Below are 12,243 nucleotides of genomic sequence, written 5' to 3' on the forward strand. Positions count from 1 at the left end.
AACATATAATCACACCATTTCAATACATGAGCAAAAACAGTTCAGTCTCAGGACTAAACACCATGAGAACGATTTAGTGCGCGACGGCGACGAGCGACGGCTTCGAGGGACAAAACGGGCCGTCGCTTGAACAGATCGCTCGGTTCTGGAAATCTAGAATTCGTCGATCGTCTCCCGCAAGTGCTATGAGCGACTAGCCAACAGCGTGAATCCGGAACTGGATGTACATCGCTCAAATACTACCGATTGTCGCGCCGAACGAGCAAACGATTGAATTTTTATGCGTGCAAGGATAAGAACCCGCTGCAAGATCTTCGGAAATATTTTATGCTACATTTTACAGTAAAATAGGTCAACTGAAATTAGTAAAGCACGCGTCACGCTACTTACGACGCATGTTTGCAACCCTCATACCGGCAACACCGGGGCGGCGTAGCTCAATATCGTCGCTCGCACGGAGTACGACATGTAGGCGACGAACGAACGCGAGAGCCATCTCCATTACATCGCTTGTAGCTGTCGCGCGCAAGATCGCTTATATGGGATTTATACTTTATTCGGCATAAAGCATGGATTCCTCATGCGTTTTCAGTAAGTTCAAGATAACGCGCCCAGTTGACCTCTTGCAGCATGCAGCTGAATACCTGCGGCAAAATTTCTAACTAGCACTGGTGATGCACGTAACTTCAGTGGTCGCAGATTACCCATGGGCGAGACGGCCGAGTTCTGACTGGTGTGGTAGAAGTCTGTTGCCAGCTTTGCCGGTCAATGTTGCCAGACTGCCTGCCAAATTTGACGGGGGAAATATTTGTCGGTGTTTTCCCCATGTAGAAAACAGTTGCATCGCCTTGCTTTGCATAGTCAGTCTCCTGGGGCTTACGCTGCTCGCAATAAAAAAATTTTCTGAAACTGAGACGCGTTGCATAACAGTCGGGACACTTTCCATGAGCTGCCAGCGCGCGATCGATGCAACAGCAGAAAGCGGTTGCATCGCCTTCCGGTCATAGGCAGTCTCCTGGGGCTTACACTGCTCGGAATGCACTTTTCGGAAACTGGGACGCGTTGCATAGCACTCGAGGCGCTTTCTATTGCTATGCGCTATCGCTGCAACGGGGCAAAGTGTTTACTATGCCTTTGGCTATGTAAAGACTGTCTATGCAAATCAGGGCGATGCCACGGTTTTCTACCGTAGCAGCGATCGCGCGAAGCGATAGAAAGCGCCCCGAGCGTTATGCAACACGTCTCAGTTTCAGAAAATTCTGCAGTGCGAGCAGCGTAAGCCCCAGGAGACTGCCTATGCAAAGCTAGGCAACGCAGCCGTTTTCTGCCGTTGCAGCGATCGCGCGTAGCGATAGAAAGTGCCCCGAGTGTTATGCAACGCGTCTCAGTTTCAGAAAAGTCTTTATTGTGAGCAGCATAAGCCCTAGGAGACTGCCTATGCAAAGCAAGGCGATGCAACTGTTTGCTACCGCTGGTGTGATCCCGCGCAGCGATATAAAGCACTCCGAGTGTTATGCAACGCGTCTCAGTTTCAGAAAAGTCTTTATTGTGAGCAGCATAAGCCCTAGGAGACTGCCTATGCAAAGCAAGGCGATGCAACTGTTTGCTACCGCTGGTGTGATCCCGCGCAGCGATATAAAGCACTCCGAGTGTTATGCAACGCGTCTCAGTTTCAGATCCAATGAAAGCCTCGTCCCGCGCTGACCAGCCACAGCGTGCGCAGCTTCGTACCGTCGGAGAACAGGGTCTACAACAAGTAAGCGGTTCGAAAGCACGCGGGTTATGCAGCAACATTTTGGTAAATCGGGAGCTAGGAGCGTGCGCGCGTGTTATACTCCTGATCTAGCAACTCTGAGCCCTTCGGAAACGGCCTCATTACACTCGCTATATTTGACGGTGTTTTCCCCCGTCGAATTTGGCAGGCAGTCTGGCAACGTTTACCCTCAAAGCTGACAACAGACTTCTACCACACCAGTCAGAACTCTGCCGCCGAGACACCGTCAAGCGCGCGGCTTATTTAAAACGAAATCATGCCGCCAGCAAAATGACGCCTTATGTTATGTGAATCCTTACTTCAACAGCATTCCGTACACAGTCGACTGCCAAACGGAATATATTGAAACACACGAAACGCACGCTAAGCACGCTCCGCATAGGCTCGGAATCATGGGCTAATGAACACACCATTTTAAGCGTCTTCTCGCCTTACGTCTTATTGAATATACCATGGTTCTTGCAGCGTTTGCAATTTTCAACGCTCTTACGGATAACGGCAAGTGATAAAGCCACATGCAGTTATCGCGACGACTGGCTTATTCGATTGACATATAGAGATACAGCGCGCTTGCTTAGTCTGTTGTAAACCTCGTCGGCTAAGCGCCGCGACGACTTCCTGGCGATAGCATGTCATATACGCAGAATGTGTACCTAAGTTGGAATTCACTTACCGTGAAGGATTTGTTGTTATATCCAACGAATGACGAACGACTGTCGTGTTTTCTCGGCGACGCGAGATGGCCGACACACGATCGCCCTTGGATGGCCTTCGTTGCAGCTCGCTGGACGGATCACCTCTCTCCGGTGCTGTGCTGTTCCGCGATATTCAGCCCGCGCGCGGTGGAGCAACTCCGAGTGAAAAAGTAGAGCGCTCGCTACGCGTGCCTTTGCACTGTGATTGACTGTTCTGTTAGAAGCAAAACGGTGTGTTCTTTGCTCATTTCTCAGTTCTTAGCTGCGCACTTCAGGCGAACACTGGAATCGTGATTCTTCCCGCGGACAAGGGGAATGCAACAGTTCTAATTGACACGGCTGTCTACAAAAACAAGATATTGGCTCTGCTTAATGACCAGGACACTTACGTCCGGCTCACTCGGGACCCGACCTTGAAGGTTCAGAGGGACTTCCAGACTCTCCTGGCTGACGTGTCCGCTTCGTAGCTCCCGAGCACTAGTCTTTGTATTTCAAGATTCTCTGTCATAACGGTGCTGCACCTGCACTTTATGGCTCGCCGAAGGTTCACAAGCCTAACGTCCCCCTACGTCCGATCGTCGACTACACCCGCTCCCCTCTCTACAAATTGTCCGCATACCTGCACTCATCGGGAAGAGCTCCAAGCACGTGAGCAACTCCTGTGACTTTATTGAAAAAGTTCGTGACGTGTCTCTAGACGACGACGAGGTGATGGTTTCGTTCGACGTGATGTCGCTGTTTACCTCAATTCCGACTGACATGGCTGTGGAAGCATGGACTTCTGCTCTGGAATCTGACAGGGCTTTGCCAGACAGGTCATCCATTGACGTTTCCGACCTCAAGAGGCTCCTCTGTTTTTGCCTTAGATACACGTACTTCTGTTTCGACAAGGTCTTCTACAGGCAAGTCCACGGTACGGAAATGGCCGCATCCGTCTCTGTTACTGCGGCCAATCTTACGATGGAATGTTTGGAAAGGCATGCTCTCGCGTCCTTCAGTCCTAGACCAAAAGTTTTTCTGCGCTATGTGGACGACTGTTTTTGTCTGATTCGGCGCAGCGCTTTGAATTCGTTCACTGCGCATCTAAACAGTCAGGAAAAAGCCATCCAATTCACAGTTGAGACAGAGGTCAACAGCAGACTCCCTTTTTGAGACGTACTTGTCACCAGACGCGATGGACGGCTCTGGTTCAGCGTATACCGTAAGGATACACACACACTGGCCGCTACATGAACGTTCGATCCGTTCATCCTGACGCTCGCAAAAGCTCGGTTGCTGCCTCACTGCTCAACCATACGAACCGCATTTGCACCACAGCAGAAAATCGTTCCACTGACTTGGACTATGTACGAGGTGATCGCTCGGCAAGCGGCTATCCCACATCCTTTTTGAGTGCTGTGGAACGCCGTCTGTCCAATCCAGCTCGTCCGGCTAATCCCCGACCAAGAAAGCGTGCTGCCATACCTTACGTTCCAGGGATAAGAGAAACCTTGTCTCGCGTTCTACGCTGTTAGGACGCTGAGGTGGCGCACGTGCCCGTGTGTAAGCTGAGGCAAGCACTCGTTGGCGGTAAGGACAGGCTTCCGAGAGAATCTTTCCCCGGCGTGATCTATAAGATATCCTGCGCAGATTGCGACTACGCATACATCGGTGAATCGGGCAACTTCAAACAGAGACTGAGGCAGCATCAGAAAGATGTCGAAAAGAAACGTACAGTTTCGAATGCCCTTGCCGAGCACACGGATGCAACGGGCCACAAGATTGACTGGGATCACTCGAGAGTTATCGGCCAAGAAAGAAACCTGAAATCGCGGCTGCATCTGGAATCGCTGGAGATACAAAAAACACGTCACACGCTCAATCGAAATGAGGGAACCCTCTCCCCGTCATACACGCGCTGCTTACGTCACGTTCTGAAGTATACATAAGCTTCCGTGAACCTTCCGTCATCCCATTGTGAACAAGGCTGCCGTAGCGAAGCCGAAACGTCTTTTAGATTTATTCATTTTTTAGCACTTCTGTTGGTCGGTGTCCATCATTTTATTACTTTTTGCTCAGCGTGTGTGAGTGATATATCGCCACATTCGGGGCCAGCCTCCTACAGTTGAAGCAGAAGATTACGCTACGTTTTGTTCTCTATTGCCGCAAGCAAGCGTAGAACGAGCATTCTACTCTCTCTCTCTCTCTGAAGGACAGAGTGAAAAGCACATTTCACTCTCTCCTTGGTGGCGGAGTGAAAAATGCATTTCACTCCACTCGACATTTTACGAGAGTAAAACAACGCTTTGAAGAGTAAACCGGCCGCTTCACTCCTACGATGCCCTCCCTAGTTTTTAGAGTGTGGTACCGTTCCTGAGGGTTCACGCCATAACTAAATTATTACACAGGGTTTTCCAGATTAGTGCGTGCTGTAACTCGTGTGCTTCAGTAAAGACGTACTTAGTAAAGGTGATTGGTAAGGTCAAAGGAAAACAAAAATATGTAAAAAATTGTTTTATATTGAAAGGCTGCTTGCGTAAGCCGAAACCAGGATTCATGGGTTTTTGGAGCTTCCCTAGAAAATACAGATGACGAATTAGGTAACTCGCTGCTTCATTCAAATAAGCACCTACATGACAGCACAACAGTAGATTCTAATGTTTCTTTGGCATACCTGACAAAAATGAGACCTGGTAAGTTAGGGAACAGACGTTGATTTGCTCGCTACGATTTGGAGCTCAAATTTCGAAGCAAGCGCAATACAAAAAAAGACATTGTTTGGGTTGTCCAGAGACACGTGAAAAGGACACCTTGTTGTCGTTAAATTTCGAACTTTTAAAGTAAAAGCTAGCCTGGCGTGGCACATTGTTCAAAGCTAACATGTCCTAATATTTCAGTATCGGAAGATTACTGTCAAGTCAAAAGTATTGCACGCAAGAAACTACTCGATTTTGCTCAGTCGCTTCCCGCTACACCTACTTATCAGCTTCATCGCGATAGGATCGCTGTTACCTATAAAATTATGCTGATGACGCTGGAAGAAATGCAGTTAGTGAAATTTCTGCTCTTCTACGTTGTGATGCTAGCAGAGTTCACACTGAAGCTCGTCCCGTGCTCTTTCTTCCATGGATGCTCGTGCAAGTCTGTACAGCTGAATAATTCCAAAAGTCAAGGGAAACTTGTTACGCAGTTGTACTCGCAAAAGCATCCTTGATAAACAATAGGATTCCCATAGGTAAATGAAATTGCTCACCTCTGTATTCGGAAATGAGCCGAAGTTCTTGACCATGATGTCTTTCAGTAAGACGGGATCAGCGACCATGAGTGTTGGAGTAGCCATGGTGAATGTACTGCGTATAATGTAAATGAGTTTATTTCACACTATGCGCAACAAAAACTGATGGCAGAACTGCAGGAAATCTTGCAGTTATGCAGCTTGACCAACTTACATCCACCAATCAATATATTTTGGCTTCAGAGCAATACCGCGCACACAACTGTTACATCAGCTTACACAATCATTAATACATTGCGTAAAAGAACAAAATCACAAATATAAGAGTTCGCATGAGAATGACATTGGCAATTTGTAATAGTTAAGATAAGGTATTCACTTAACGTAGCTCGCGATATTTGGAAGCGAAAATGTCAGAAATTTCTAGTATCATTGCTAAGAATAGAGGGCAATGTAAAGTGCAGGCACCGGTTGCTACAATTCAAACACGGTGTACGTAGAACCCAAAGCTAACCATGAGTTGTTGGGTAATGAACTATATTTTGCTCTACGTGCGCTAGACCTTCCTGGTTATGCGCCTTTATTTTAGCCGCTGGTTTATATTTTCCATTTAACCGATATCTATCTATGTATGCTAATTATCTCGAACTTTTGAAGAAGATGAGTGCTTGGTGACCTATAGGCTGTGTTATAAATGAGACGAATGTATCTTCCTTTAAATTCGATAGAAATCAGAATATGTTGTTTTTCGTCAGAAAACGTGACAGGAATTAAGAAACGAAAATAACAGTGAATTATGCGCAAGTACCTATATTTATGAATTTAGGTGATATCTGACACGACCTACTGTGCCCGCCATTTTGCTAGTGTTGTTGTTGAGTCGTATATATATATTTCTCGTAGGATGGATTGCACGAGAATAATATTTCCATAAATAACTCCAAATAAATGACATTTGACACTAAACAACTCCAATATTACGAGAGCTGAGAACTATTGCTTTGGGTGAAGGGACTAAATGATTTCCTGGCCTTAATAACACTACCTTAGTTTTTTCGTTCCTTAATTTGGATGTAGTATGAGTCTGACTAATGCTGTAGCCCCCCCCCCCCCCGATTGCATCATGACCGGACACAGTAATGCTAATTTTTCAGTATCTGCAATTTCAATGCGTTGATGTAACTTTTACACGTAAAAATCAGACTAACCTCGGAGTATATCACCAGAACTAACACTCTAAAGCAAAAATTACACCATAAATACTTAGGTGTGACATTCTCAGCCGATTGTTCACTAAATTCTCACGTTGGTACAGTAGTTGCTTAGGCCGCTAGGACCTTAAACTCTATACAGCGAAACCTGAGACATCCGCCGCCGTGTTTGAACTCAACTGCTCGCCTAACATGCGTTCGCCCAATGTTCGAATATGCTTGTGCCGTGTGGGACCCTCGGCAAAAAAGTGATAAACTTGAAAAAAATCCAGAACACAGCCGAAAGGTTTGTCTTATGCCGGTACTCGAGAACCGATAGCTGTACCAATATGAAAAATGAAATAGGATGACAAATTCTTTCCTCTCTCCGAAAAAAAAATTGAGACTGAAAATGCTTTATCAAATATTTCCTGGTAAAACCAGCATCCAAAAGGAAACATACTTACACAGGCCTCATTATGTATAAGCACGTACTGATCATCAAGATTTTGGAATACCGCACTAAAATTAATACATATATGCTCATTTTTGTTCGTTCCATTAGTGAATAGAATTGCCTACCAGGTCAGCAAGTGTGCTGTGTCAATAAAGATGTGTTTTTTTTTTCGACGTTCTATCACCCTCCCATAGCGCATTCAGGCTAAGGGGGGTGATCATTAAATAAAAAAACGAATGAATAAATCTGTTCAACAGAATGAATATCGTGCTATCATCAGCATCTTTTTTTTATTTATTTTATCCGCAGTCATATTAACTCTAAGTATTTATTGCATAAATACCGTCACTATTTTGCACATCATACAATATATAATGTTCGACTGTATAATGTGCGACTCGTTCGTGGTCAACGCCTGTTGCGTACATATATGCGCCGATTCTCCCAGATCATTAGGGTACCAACGAAGCAAGTCACACTATTCTACTAAAGACACTCGTAAATTAGCTTATCTAATATTTGTTTCACCTCAGCTTGAATACGCTGCATCCGTCTCGTCTCCCCGTCAGAAATATTTCATCTAAAAACTTGAATCTGTTCAGAATAGTGCTACGCGCTTTATTTCACGTTGTTATGACTATACCAAAAGCATAATACGAATTAAACTCGACCTATGACTACAGCCTTTGCATGATCGTGGTGGCATAGCCCTTCTATCATTATTTTATAAATAAATCCATAATGGAGCACCATTAGTTCTGCCTCTTTAAACTCCTCATTGCTGGTCAAAATGGTTATATAACCGGTTCAATTTTATCAGCATTTACGGAAAGGCTATCTAACTACTCCGACCTACCAAGAGCCATTCTCCTTTAAAACGACCTGCCTAACGCCATAGCTTATGGGAGTGACCAAGAAAATTTCCGGCGTCTTCTAACAACGCATTTTCCAAACTCTACATAACCTAACGTATTATTTTCCCTAATCTCAAGAATTTTGTCGATTATCAAAACTCGGCATGGTCCCCGTATGGTGAGTCGCGTTACGCCTGTGAGGCAGTGACTCCACCTCATTCTAATATAAATAAAAATGCTTATAACGGAGCCGAATTTTTGGGCTCCGCTGAGAACAAACACTACTAATATTTTGACAACCTCGCGAGAAAGAACCCTATTGAAACGGGACGCTAAAATTTTACCAAGTCCTAACAATTAGGGCGAAAACTGGTTGGAATAAATGGTGAAAGCATGTTAGTTTTTACCAACGTTCAACTACCCAGAAAGTAAACTACATTTCCTTCGACCGAGCAAAATTTTTCAGGCATACGCCACTTCCTATAAAGTGATTTGCACTGGGCAATTTTAGTGTATATTTTATCGAACTCTTTTTAGTTTAAAAATCAGGTTTGGCGGCAGCAGTAGCGGCTGCTTTTTCGTGCTCATAATGTCTGGCACCAGATGCCTCCCTTCATGAAAGTACTTGTTAGATCCGGCCCACGAGCAAATCTGTAGCGGCCCGGGGCCATGCTATATTAGGTCCCGCAAGTCACACCTAAATATACGAAATTATGACTAGCATCACTGTTGCTAAAAAGACAATGTGTACCACCGCCGAAGCTATTGTTGGCAACGTCAGGACTGCATTATCGGAGGAGTGTTTATTAATAAATTGAGCACAGCCTTTACCAGTGTGCTTCGATTCAACACACCACCGCCTGATAACAGGTGGTGGTGTGTTCGACGGTCCTCGTTTATAAGCTGTGTGCAGCTCTTAATTGGCAGATTTTGGAAGCTCCTAATGAAGTTACCAAGGCGGGTAAATCGCTTGGCATGCTGCTCGTCCGACCCACAACCGGATTCGCCTATAAAACTTCCGATGTGCGAGAAGAGGCCCCAAATCAATGAGAGTTGTTGGAATGAAAATGACGTTTTCGCAATACTTTGTTGCTTCAGATGTTTTTTTTTTTATTTCAATAATACTCATGATGATACTTCAGGTCAATTTCCACTGGGTAGTCGGAGCCGCCATCGCTGTCGCGTTAATGTTCCGTATAAAACAAAACTGCCAAAAGACAGTGACCGCGATTAAGCATAGGGTAAGGTGGCTTGATCTTGCGCGCACAACGGGGGAAGATTTGGAGGAAGCATGCCACGGTTTATCGCGTGCAAGGAAGCAGAGGAGGGGAGAAAAGGGGAGGGGGGCGTTCTGCATCGGCCGTCTGTATGTATGGCGCGGCTGAGGGCGGCCATGTGGACCTTAGCTTGAAAGAAATCTTCGGTGCATCGATGGCCGACGGCTTCGTGCTGTGTTGTGCTCTTGCCACTTTGTGCGCACTGAAGCGAGAGTCAGTACGAAAGGCAATTCGCTCGCTGTTCCTGCCACTCTTCCTCACGCCAGCGGACACTTGCTGTCCGAATTTATCGCGTGAGATGTGGTTGTCTCTACCCTTGCAAGCGTGACCCCATGTTCAGTATTTCAGTTAGTAATCAAATCTTCAAAAGTTTATACGACTGACAAAAAGTACTACCACTGCTTCGCACAGCTTCTCATAATATGCAATCACAATCGATGCTTCGTCTATCGGATGAAACTATGACATTTTAGCCCTGATGCTAAACCGCCTCTTACATGGAGAACACAATGCACCACATAATATCTAGAGTGCTGAGGTCGGGGACCATTTGCAATACTGCAGCCCCATTTCTCACCCCTCAAACATTAGAAACAGAAACCACACGTTTCGCAACTCTTTCTCATCGTCGCCGAAAACCTGAGTTTACACTTTGCAGCTATGCCCACTCAAAAATTGTTGAAAAGCTTTTGAAAAAGCGTTGGTAGTATACAAGTCACATTAAACTGCATCGATACTTTGTTGAAACAATATTAAGGATGTTGCTGACAAGTGTTGAAATTGACCTGCGACACTATGCTGAAACGTTATCGAGGCATTTCAGGAGTCGCTGGTTCATTTCTGAAACCACATCTAATGCCCCTATGAAAGCGTTTTGAGGGGTAACATGGAAAGCTCATTGGCACTTTGTTTAAGTGTGCTGAACCACATTATTGGAAATGCATTCCAGTATTGTTGAATATTAGTATTGAAAGACCATTGAAATAGATTCGAAGCAGTGTTGCACGTCAACACTGAAAGGATGCTCAAAGCACATTGAAATATGCCCCTAATATATGTTGATCATATCATAAGAAGCAAACAAACACTGACACCAAGGAGAACATAGGAGAAATTACTTGTGCTTAATAAATGAAATAAAGAAACGATAAATTAATGGAAATGAAAGTGGATGCAAAAGCAACTTGCCGCTGCCGGGGACCGAGCTGGGACCCACAACCTTCGCATTTCGCGAGCGATGCTCTACCAATTGAGCTACCGCGGCGCATTTTGCCCTTCCACTTTCTTGGGTATTTATGTTTCCTAGTAGAACCCTGGGAGTGTTTGCCAGCGCCACCACTCAAAGACTTTGCGGCGGACGTGGAACGCCCTTTCTGTCGCAGGCGTCACGAGAACGTGATCTTTTTGGATGAAGGCGACTGGTGATTAAACTCGCACGTGCTACCTGAAGGCATCAATGTTGCTGGATTCGAGACCCTCGTTATTTAATAAATGAGAAGGAATGGGAATAACCGAGTGGCCCGATTTATTTATTAGTCATATCATAAGAAGCCAACAAACACTGACACCAAGGACAGCATAGGGGAAATTATTTGTGCTTAATAAATGAAATAAAGAAACGATAAATTAATGGAAATGAAAGTGGATGAAAAGACAATTTGCCGCAGGAGGGGACCGAACCCACAACCTTTACATTTCGCGTGCGATGCTCAACCAATTGCGCTACCGCGGCGCCATTTCGCCATCCACGTTCTTGGGTATTTATGTTTCCTAGTAGAACCCTGGGAGTGTTAGCCAGCGCCACCACTCACAGACCTTGTCGGCGGACGTGGCACGTCCTTTCTGCCGCAGGCGTCACGAGAACCTAATCTTTTTTTTGGTGAAGGCGACGAGTACAGCGACAGAGCAAAAGTGTAGGCTATCGTAATGAATTTTCTACGATAGCATTAAATCCGTGGCTTCAACAAACAGCGTCGTTAATTTGTTTTGGAATATTAAATGCACGTTAAGTCGCACCTCTTCTCTGGAGAATTCTTTTTTTCTTGCACAGAAACCAATAATCATTGAATATTTTGCGGACTTTGTATCCTTACTGCACCTGTATTGACATTCGCTTTCAAAGGTATTTAACCCTACAGCTAGTAAATTAAGTAAATTATTCGCTTGCTATAGTGACACAGTGACAACGTACCTTCCTGCACCATCAAGTAAAGCTCGTGCAACAATGCGAAAAGTAGGCCAACAGCATGTTCTTGTGAGGATAAAACAGTGGAAAATGACACGTTTAAGAAAGGTAAATCAAACTGTGCAGTGAAGTCAGCCAGTTGCATCCCCTTCCTCTAAAACTTTAAATCTTTTAAGTACAAGCAGTTCTTGCACTTTGACAACCAATGAAGTGTGCAGAAACATTTATGCCTTACATGTTTCTAAAGAAAATTTCTAAGAAGTTTGTAATCACATATATTAGTGTGTAAACCCCTATAACGATATCCGCTGTGATTATTGTCTTTATAAGTAATGAAATACCACGCTATTTGCAAGAACATATCACGCGGGGATTTTAGAACAAATTCCTGCATTACAACTATACAGAATATGTGGTTTATTTAATAAAGGACCACAAACTGGGCTTTCTTCCAATGGCAAAATTATTCCTAATTCTACTTACATACAGGCATGAAAAGAAATCTATAGAAAAAAATATTGTTCTTCAATTTATTCACCAGCCGCTGTGGCTATAGCATTCTGCTGCTAACTGAAGGCGAGGGGTTGATTTGCCAGC

The 12,243-nt window shown here is 44.8% G+C and overlaps 1 protein-coding gene across 1 annotated transcript in view; it reads right to left on the reverse strand.

The window, feature by feature from the left end:
* Positions 1–12,243, reverse strand: part of LOC126536368 (cytochrome P450 3A9-like) — a 357,446-nt gene that overhangs the window by 293,337 nt on the left and 51,866 nt on the right. The window contains exon 4 of the mRNA XM_050183303.3: positions 5,702–5,798. Coding sequence (XP_050039260.2) covers positions 5,702–5,798 — 97 coding nt within the window. The remainder of the gene's footprint in view (positions 1–5,701; positions 5,799–12,243) is intronic.

Source organism: Dermacentor andersoni, chromosome 3 (assembly GCF_023375885.2).
Source record: "Dermacentor andersoni chromosome 3, qqDerAnde1_hic_scaffold, whole genome shotgun sequence".
Lineage (NCBI taxonomy): Eukaryota > Metazoa > Arthropoda > Arachnida > Ixodida > Ixodidae > Dermacentor > Dermacentor andersoni.